Source organism: Crotalus tigris, unplaced genomic scaffold (genome assembly GCF_016545835.1).
Source record: "Crotalus tigris isolate CLP2741 ecotype Arizona unplaced genomic scaffold, ASM1654583v1 scf7180000017773.841730, whole genome shotgun sequence".
NCBI classification, from domain to species: domain Eukaryota; kingdom Metazoa; phylum Chordata; class Lepidosauria; order Squamata; family Viperidae; genus Crotalus; species Crotalus tigris.
The window spans coordinates 684,805-695,000 of NW_024096624.1; the positions used below are offsets into that span (position 1 = coordinate 684,805).

At 39.7% G+C, this 10,196-nt stretch overlaps 1 protein-coding gene across 2 annotated transcripts in view; it reads left to right on the forward strand.

Annotated features, from left to right (window-relative positions):
- The first annotated feature begins 5,321 nt into the window (after window positions 1-5,321).
- LOC120307277 (killer cell lectin-like receptor subfamily B member 1B allele A) overlaps window positions 5,322-10,196 on the forward strand; it is a 23,649-nt gene continuing 18,774 nt past the window's right edge. Inside the window, exon 1 of one of the 2 annotated variants that reach the window (XM_039341844.1) lies at window positions 5,322-5,448. In XM_039341844.1, the coding sequence (XP_039197778.1) occupies window positions 5,367-5,448 (82 nt within the window). In that variant the 5' untranslated portion in view covers window positions 5,322-5,366. The remainder of the gene's footprint in view (window positions 5,449-10,196) is intronic. The other variant, XM_039341845.1, reaches the window with a different exon arrangement.

Sequence of the window (10,196 nt, forward strand, 5' to 3'; positions counted from 1 at the left end):
ATAAAGGATCGATAGGAATAAGTGAATGGTCTTCAAAATTTAATATTGAAAGAGGAATTTAAAATTGAATTTGCTGCAGTGGAAACTTACTGAGTGGAGAAACAAGCCTACCAAAGAAAGTGCAATGGTTGGGAACCAGGAAAGGGTAGCATAAAGGGAGGATGTAAGATAAACAAGTGGGCAAAACAGTATCTGGGTCTCCAGAATTGGGAAAGGAAGAACACAAGCTGTAAAAACCATTGCAAGAGGAAATGGCTGGCCAGGGAAAATTAGCTGAACTGAAAAACAGGAAAGAACCTATTGTTTCAAGGAGCCATAAAACATCACAGAGCTCAAAATAACTATTTGAAATGTCTAATATTTTATATGATTAATGTACATGTGAATATGATTTAGTATGTTTAAGGAGGGTAGCAGGAAATATGTAGGAGGCGATCAGAAAGAGTGTAACCTCATAGTACCTCAGCCAATAGGGAACGAGGAGGGATGTGGCGGCCAGGACAGGGTTGTATAAAGAAAGGAATATTTTCGGTTAGAACTTTGGAGAGAACCAAGCTTTGATAGCTTCTCTCCCCGCTTATTGCAATAAATGAAACGAAAGGCCTTCATTGTGTCTTTGCTGGTTATTGGTCAGGTGAGTTTGCCTCTGGTCACGAAGGAAAGTATCCAGGAGCACATAACAGGATCATTGTCACCACTATTATCACGGTCATCATATTCTCTTCAGCAAGCATATAAACTAAAATTTTGTTAACCTAGTTGAAAAAAACCTCTTGAAATTGCATTTTATTATATTAAATATTAGATGTTAAGGATCGATTGTATTTCATCTATATCCCTCCTTTCCTTGAGTATGCCTACATACTTGCATATGAATGAACACCTGGAATTAAAAAGAGACAGGTAGTCCTCGACTTAACAACCATTTGTTTAGTAACCATTCAAAGATACAATGGCATTGAAAAAAAGTGACTTATCACTGTTTTTCACACTTATGACCATTGCAGCATCCCCATGATCATGTGATCACAATTTGAGTGCTTGACAACTGGCATGCACCCCCTTGCATTGTCCCAGGATCACGTGATCACAATTTGTAACCTTCCCAGCTGCCCCTGACAAGCCAAGTCAAAGGAGAAGCCAGATTCACTTAACAACTGCAGTGATTCACTTAACAACTGTGTGTGGCAAAAAGGCTCATAAAATGGGGCACAAGTTCTGCTTGTAAGCTATAATCACAACTCACACAACCACGGTCTTGCTTAGCAACAGAAATTTTGGGCTCAGTTGTGGTCGTGAGGACTACCTGTATAAAGGTAATGATAGCTTTATCAAAGCAACTTTAAAAGCCCCTGAAGACAGCATTTTATAGCAAGATGAACTGTAAAATGGGTTCTCATAAAAAGCTAACACAAACGAAGCCAAAACAATTACACTGTGGTTTAACATGTCGGCAAAATTAATACAAAGCTCTAAGTCATGATGTGATTTGTATGGTTTTGCTTCAGCTGTTGAGACTTGTAAACTAAGCTTTAGGCTAGGGTGTCATGTACTTCTAAAAAAACCATGAAAGCTAAAGTACAAATTATGTGGGAAATGAACTACATCTCCAGGCTTTACGTCTAATTTGCAATTTCATGGTAGAGAAATATTCTCTTTCCCTGTGAGGTTGTTTTTTTGTTATTGTTGTTTGGTGTGTGGGTTTTTGTTTTTTTATGGGGGGGGGGTTTGTGAAAAGCAAGGTTTTTCTTAGTGGTGTAATGTATTTTTTCCCCATGCAAAAGTCCTAATTCTTAATGCTTAGAAGGTTTAAGAAAGCTCCAAGCTTATTATAGCTAGCATTTGAAATAGCCTCAATTATAATCTGTTTTTCATCATTTTTTTATTTACATTGCAATCCTCTTGCCTTTAGATAAAGCCAAGGGATAAAGTAAATCCTCTAACCAGATCCTATTGTTGATTGTGGTTAGTAGGTCTTGAATAATTTCCATCAGTGCGGTTGAATCTGATCCTCTAACAGAAGAAAGGGAAATTCTAATGGATGCATAGCTCAGAGACGACTTCAAAATTGGCTGTAAATGTGTATATATTACTCAGAACCGGGTAAAAACATTTTTTTTCCAAATCCTCCTCCAGATTTGCGAACATAAAAATTAGGTGATGATTTATCCAAAGTAATCTTCTGAACAAGAAGAAATTATTTCTCAAGGGCAAACCTCCTCCTTAACGCTAGTATTCTTTATAAGTCTCAGTTGAAATAGTTTTCCCCTAAAGTTGGAGAAAAGCACAAAGGAATCATTTATTTTCGTTTGGATCCCAAAAGCTAACAGACAAATATCACAACCACGGTAGTGATTTTTCTGTCCTCTAAAAGTAGTGTTTCTTAAACTTTTTTTCCCCTCAGGACCTCTTCCCAGTTCTAAAAATTATAGTGGACCCTCACAAAGCGTTTCCTTTTATAGGTTATATTTATCAATATTTACCAAATTAAAAACTAAATTTGATGTACTCACTGTCACTATTACCGCTTGGGATTATTTGATCAGATTTTAATGTTGTATTATTTTTTAACGTAGGCTGGCAAATCATTTTGATTCTGTGACTCCTAAGAACAATAGTTGTATCAAAATAACAGCAATAAGGACATATTTATATCACTTCAGTCATAGCTAGGTCATGCCAGTTACTATTAGAGAGTGAGAGTACAGGTAGTCCTCGACTTACAACAATTCTTTTAATGACTGTTCAAAGTTATAACAGCACTAAAAAAAGTGACTTACAACCATTTTTCATGTTTATGACTGTTGCAGCATCCCCATAGTCATGTCATCAAAATTTGGATGCTTGGCAAGTGACTCATATTTATGATGGTGGCAGTGTCCACGGTCATGTGATCACCTTTTGCAATCTTTTGACAAGTAGTCAGTAAGGAAGCCAGATTCACTTAACAATCCTGTTCCTAACTTAACAATCACAGCAATTCACTTAAACAACTATGGCAAGAAAGGTCATAAAATGGGGCAAAATTCACTTAACAGATGTTTCACTTAGCAACAGAAATGTTGGGCTCATTTGTGTTCACAAGTGGAGAACTACCTATATCAGGGGTAGGCAACCTCGGCTCTTTTATGACTCGTGGACTTCAACTCCCAGAATTCCTGAGCCAGCCATGCTGAGGGGAAAGGGAGAGGTTTCCAAGCTGAGCCATGCTGGCTCAGGAATTCTGGGAGTTGAAGTCCCCGAGTCATAAAAGAGCCAAGGTTGCCTACCCCTGGTCTATATTGTTTACAGTATTAAATTTAGATTGGGAAGATTCAACTTTCTCCACGACTAGAACATGTCAGTCACTTTTTCTCTCATTCTCATAGAACTATTGTGGCAATAAAATTAAAACCTTTCCCTGTGCAAGGCACTTGAGCTCATTAAAAAAAGATGAACAGTTAAAAAAAAGATAAAGTAGCATTAACATTAGTAGAAATGTTGATGAAAAATAGCTGTGTAATGCTGTAATTCTTCATATTTAGGAACCTAAAGGTGAATTGACCTTCGAAGAAGTGGATTTTAATAAAGCAATATCAACTACAGCGTGATTCTACCGCAGAAGACGTTAATGGGAAAAAGAGGCCCAAAGACATCAGAATTCCTAGAAAAGATATTAAAAGCAGCATCAGAATTCCAATAAGGTGGGGGAGGGGAGAAGTAGAAAATAGCAGAAGGATCTAACCTTAGAGAAAATCTGTAAATCAAAAAGGACAAACATATGAGGTGGTAAAGGGGAAAAATAGGCAATATGGAAGACTGACTAGAAGGAGGGAGGGAGAATCCAACTTTAAGTTCATGGGAACAGTCCAGGGATGTCTACAGCAGTGGCTCGGTTTGGTGTGGAATTCTAGTAGCTGAAATACACCCATTTTCAAATTGCCAAGGCTGAGCACACAGATTTGGCAATTTTAAGATATGTGGACATGTTCAGACCTGGTTGCTAAGCCCTTGTACTCTTCCACGATTATTAATAATCTGTTGAAGAGGAGGAAGGATTACTTAACAAATCGGTAAATGACACCAAATTAGATGAATTAGCTAAGACTTGAGAAGGCAGAAAGAACTTTCCAAATGAGCTTGATAGTTTGGAGAAATAGGCTGAAAATAATAGAATGAAATTTAACAAGGACAAATGCAGCATCCTTAATTTAGGAAAAAAACAGGCATTGGATAGGGGCCACAGGTAGTCCTTGACTTACAACCACAACTGAGCCCAAAGTTTCTGTCACTAAGTGAGACAGTTGTTAAGTGAGTTTTGCCTCATTTTATGACAGTTGTTAAGTGAATCACTGCAGTTATTAAATTAGTAACACAGTTGTTAAGTGAATCTGGCTTCCTCATTGACTTTGCTTGTCAGACGATCACAAAAAGTGTAAACATGACCCCAGGACACTGCAACCGTCGTAAGTATGAGCCAGTTTCCAAGCATCTGAATTTTTATCGTGTGACCATGGAGCTGGTGCTAAAGTCGTACGTGTGAAAAATGACCATAACAAGTCACTTTTCAGTGCTGTTATAACTTTGATGAACAGATGTAAGTCACTAAATGAACTGTTGTATTTGGCTTGGCAAAACTCTAAGGATCTTGTAAACATAACTGATCACAAGCTGGATAGAAAAAATGAAAATGAAAAAAGGCAATGAAATCTGAACTCCAGAGTTGTTTTTTCATAGCAAGTTGGGTAGCATATAAATGTAATAATACATTAAAAAAAATAAACATATTAAATAAATGTTGTGGCTGCATCATTAGAAGCATCTACTGGTCTGACAAAAACATGTCTTTTCCTTTAGAACCAGCCTGGTAAGGGCCTGAACTTTGAGGCCGAGGTCTGGATTTCCTCTTTTTATGGGTATTTTCATCCTGAGATAATTTAATCTTGGTTGAAGCATAGAAAGCATTTAACAGCTCCACCTTTCACCTTGCATTCTTCAGGCAGATATGCTTGAGCGTTAATGGCAAGGCCTGCAGATTTGTGTAGTCTGCTGATGCAATATTTATTGGCTGTTTTCTCACAGGGGGAAAAAAAATGAAGTGAATGGCTAAATGAACCAGAGCTGGCCTGTGACCTTTCTTTACAGCCTTTTTTGGAAACAAATTCATTGGCACCATTGAGCCATCAAGAGCAGAGCAGAGGTGCTGAGAGGTGGTCAAGCCAGAGGCCTCATTCCCTCTGTTGCTTCTTTACCACAAGTGGTCAGTTCTGCTGCTTCTCCCAAAGAACTGCAGGCTCAGAAACACACACACACACACACACACACACACACACACACACACACACACACACATTCTTCAAAGGGCACTCTGAAGAACATCTTGTCAAATGGAGGATGAGGAAGGCTACTTGGGGCTTAACATTCAAGCCAGAAAACAGCAAAGTCCGATCTCTGTGCCTCTGGAACCAGGTAAAATAATTTTTTTTCTGAACTAGATTAAGAAGTTGGGCCTTTTGATAACAGCACGCTTTCTCTCTACATTCTCCCTTCTGCTATTTCTTTATCTGTTAGTTTGATTGCTACGTGTGCTAAATATTTTTGATTGCTGCAATGAGGAAAACGTTGTGAAGAGTGTTAGATTAAATGGGCTGGGAGATGCTGAACTCCCATCCTGTCAGCTATGAGGCTGAGTGGCTGATTTTAGATCACTCCTGGAATTATTATTATTATTATTATTATTATTATTATTATTATTATTATTATTATTATTATTATTAAAATTTATAAGCCGCCCCACTCCCGAAGGACTCTGGGCGGCTAACAATAAAAAAACACATAAAACATAACAAACAACAATACAAAAACAATCATCCAGGTGTAGGGTTTTATAAACCCCAGGCCTGCCGGAAAAGCCAGGTCTTAAGTAGCTTACGGAAGACCAACAGGGTGGGAGCGGTCCTAATCTCCGGGGGAGCTGATTCCAAAGCGTGGGCGCCATCACAGAGAAGGCCCTCCTCCGCGGCCCCGCCAAATGGCACTGCTTGGCCGACGGGGCCCGAAGGAGGCCCAGCCTGTGGGATCTAACCGGACGTAGGGAACTATGAGGTAGTAGGCGGTCTCGCAAATAGCCTGGCCCTGAGCCATATAGGGCTTTTAAGGTAATGACCAACACCTTGAATTGGACCCGGAGACCAATAGGCAACCAGTGCAGCTCACGGAGGATAGGTGTAACGTGGGTGTATCGAGGAGCACCCACTATCACTCGCGCAGCTGCATTCTGGACCAACTGTAGTCTCCGAATACTTTTCAAGGGTAGCCCCATGTAGAGCGCATTGCAGTAGTCCAAAATTGAGAATTTTTGAGAAGACATTCAAAACACGTATATAAATATGGCCTGCTTTTCTGGTTCAGCACATTTGTCCATCCTTTGTTCTGATACTTTATAGAATATCTGATATGTTGTGGAGTATCTGATATTTTCTGGAGATTCATAAAGGAAACAGATTCATAGTTGTCCTCTGATACAAACAGCTTCAATTTGATAGCCACCATGGTTATAATGTTGGGGGAAATGCAGATCTGATTTTTGCCTATCTCAGCTTTTAATATGAAAGCTAGTGAAGCAGTTAGGTCCCAATTTCACAAATCAGAGTCATTGGATATTGTTGAGGTCACAGAAAATATTTTATCACTGAAAGACTACCTAATATCTGAGTCTAAGACTAGGGTAAACTTCCAAACATGCAAATTGGAATTAAGGGATTACTGATCCATAAAGGAACATTTTCATTTTGCATTTAGTATATTAATTACTGGCCTGATTTATTTTGACCCAGGAGTGTCCACAGGGAGAGGGTTCAATAGGCAAGATAATGGCCATAAATAAGTGATAAAAGCCTTGTTCTTTTTATGCGTGTTGAAATAGTTGCAGTCACCACCTTGGGTTTTTTTGAACCCCACCACCCTGCAATGCTCTGGCTTTGCTCTTCTTAAGCAGCCCCCCCCACTCCCCCAAGACTGGCAAACCATATAACCAGCTGGCAAAATGAACACTGAGGTCAACAAACAAATCATTGTTGTGGGTAATGTTTTTATGGCAGTATAAATATGGAGCTGCTATAACAGTGGTTCTCAACCTTTTTAATGCCGCAACCCCCAACCATTCGTAAGTCGAGGACTACTCAATCAGTCGTAAGTCGAGGACTACTCAACTGGTGCAGCACCGTTTGCAGAATGGGACTTTTGGCGGGCTCAGCAGGGCAGAGACAGCCTGGACAATTCCTATTGGCTTTTGAAAGCCAATAGAATTAGACTCTATTTAAGAGAGTCTATTCTATTGGCTTTCAAAAGCCGATAAAATAAAAGAGAGTAGCACAGCTAAGGAAAAGGGGGAAAAAATGGCGGACTGCGTTGTTTGGCGATCCCCGTGAAATGGTCGTTCGACCCCAAATGGGGTCTCGACCCGCAGGTTGAGAACCACTGTGCTAGAACAATGTTTATCAGCCTCAGCAACTTTAAGTTGTGTGGACTTCAACTCCCAGAATTCCCCAGCCAGCATGGGGAATTCATGGAATTGAAGTCTACACAACTTAAAGTTGTTGAAGTTCAGAAACATCCTGCTGGCCTACTTGGTGATGCTATAAAAGCACAGGAAGATTTAAAGCAGTGGTTCTCAACCTGTGGCGAGCTGTCTGGAAGTTTCCACCCCTTCCTGCTGAGCAACTACTAAAAATGTAAGTAAAAGAGGGCCAGGGGTGGGAGGTGGGAGGCTGGCGGGCGCAGGGAGGGTTGCTGGCGCGCGTGGGGCCCAGCGAGTGCCTTACCTTCCTTGGGCTGGGCCAGCTGGTGGCCCAGTGGTCGGCCTGCTCTGTCTGTGCCGCTTGCCAGCTACGCCTCAGCCGGTGCAGGGGGCGGCACCACGCATGCGCGGCACTCCCGGGCAGGGAAAGTCCTCGACTTACAACCGGTTGGGTAGTCCTCAACTTACGACCGGTTGGGTAGTCCTCGACTTACGATCGGTTGGGGGTTGTGGCATTAAAAAGGTTGAGAACCACTGATTTAAAGGGAGCATAAAGGAAGAACTGGGAAATTCTGGCCTATTGGTAGACTCACAAATTTGCCTATAACAAATTCTCATTTCTCATTCTCTGATTTGGGAGTAATGCAGAGATTGGAGGGTTTTTTAAAAAAATGTTTTATTAATTTTTAAGAATTACAATATTTTGTGCTTAGTAAGCAACATATTTAACATTAACTTCTTCAATACTGCACAATCCAGTATTTTTCCCTTATCCTCCTTTCTTCTCCACATTTTTTCCATTTTCCCCTCATTACACAGTTACAATACTTGGTACTATTGATGTATACAAAGATAGATATAAATATCATCATATTTTACTAATGTTATATAAATAACAATAATATCAGTTCATAAATCAAAATCCTGTTTTTCATGCTCTTGTTAAGTTTAATTTCCCCTCAATATTTGAAGTATCTTTGTCAGTTATGATTTTCTCAATATTAATTATATTTGTATAGCTAAAAATTTTATTCATACCAATCCTCTTATTTTCATATTTTTCATATCAACAAAAAGAAAAAAATGCTATTTTATTTCTAAATCATATATTTCATTCTAAAAGTCTAATTATATCTAAGGATCATCCATTCTTTTAATCATATTCAAACAAGTATTTAAACATATAATGCCCCTTTTAAGTTTTACAGGGTTGTAAATCACAAAGAAATTCTAGGTAGCCACCTCTCAGCTTCTTGGATCAAAGATGGGTCATACATTAGACACATAGCTACACAATGACAATGTGAAATACTATAAGCATTGAAAAAAAGTTTTTGTCTTTGCCTCTGAGAAAAGGTCTACCTACCTACCTACCTACCTACCTATCTATCTAATACATCTGCAATATATATATATATATATATATGTAGGTCTTTGGTTGTTCGGGTTTTCTCCTGCGTAAAATTGGAAGTGTCTTGGCGACGTTTCGACGAAGTCCCATTCGTCATCTTCAGGCTGGTGTTTTCAGCTTCGTGCTTTGAGCAGCAATGTTAGGGAGTCGTTTGTCAATAAGGGCGGGTTTCCAAATGGCTGGTAGGCGGGAGGTATCATCTCGCTTGTTCATGCTGTGTGGGCGTTTTTCTATCTCAATGGCTTCTCTGATTATTCTGTTATCGAAATGTTCACTTTTGGCAATGGTTCTGGTATTTTTAAAGTCAATTTTATGTCCTGTGGCTTTAAGGTGTTGGACCAGGGAAGATGTTGGTTCCTCTTTTTTGACTGAGTTCTTATGTTCTTCAATGCGTGCACTTATTCTTCTGTTGGTTTGTCCGATGTATGTGGTGTGACAAGTGGTGCATGGGATTTCGTATACTCCTTGATTTTCTAATTCAATTTTATCTTTGGGGTTTCTAAGGATGTGGATATTTTTCTGTTTGTGCAGAATGCTGTTTTGATGTTGTGTTTATGGAGGATCTTACTGATTCTGTCTGTGGTGCCTTTTATGTATGGGAGGAGGGCTTTGCCGTTTTCTTGTTCTTTGTCTTGGATTTTAGTGGGGGTTTCTTTTTGGATTAGGTTTGTAATCTTATTTCTATGGAATCGGTTTTTAGGTGTTGTTTGTCAGCTAAGCGTTTTGTTCTGGAGATGAGTGTCTTGGCTACAGAGTTGATCTGTGCTGGATGGTGGTGTGAAATTAACCAAATTAACCAAATTAACCAACCTACTCCAAGACTCCACATACAAACCCCTAAATACAGATCCCACCACCTACCTGGAAAAAACCACCAGATCCAAAATAAAAGCCTCCCCCATTAGCGAAGAGATCCAGCAAAGAATCATTCCCAGAGAGAAATCATCCAGATGCCCCAAACTCTATGGTCTCCCCAAGATACACAAAGAAGGAACCCCACTCAGACCTATAGTCAGCTCCATAGGCTCACCTCTACAAAACCTAGCCAAATTTCTCGCCAAACAACTACAGCCCTATGCAGAATCCATCACCTCACATGTAAAAAACTCATTCCAGTTTATAGAGATCATAAAGAAACAAAACTTACAGCCCAGCGACCTACTAGTGAGCTTCGATGTCATATCCCTCTTCACCCAAGTGCCTATCAAAGAAGCCTTGACAGCTATTCCAAAACAAATATAACCCCCCCAAACACATCTTAGATCTGACCAACCACTGCCTATCCAA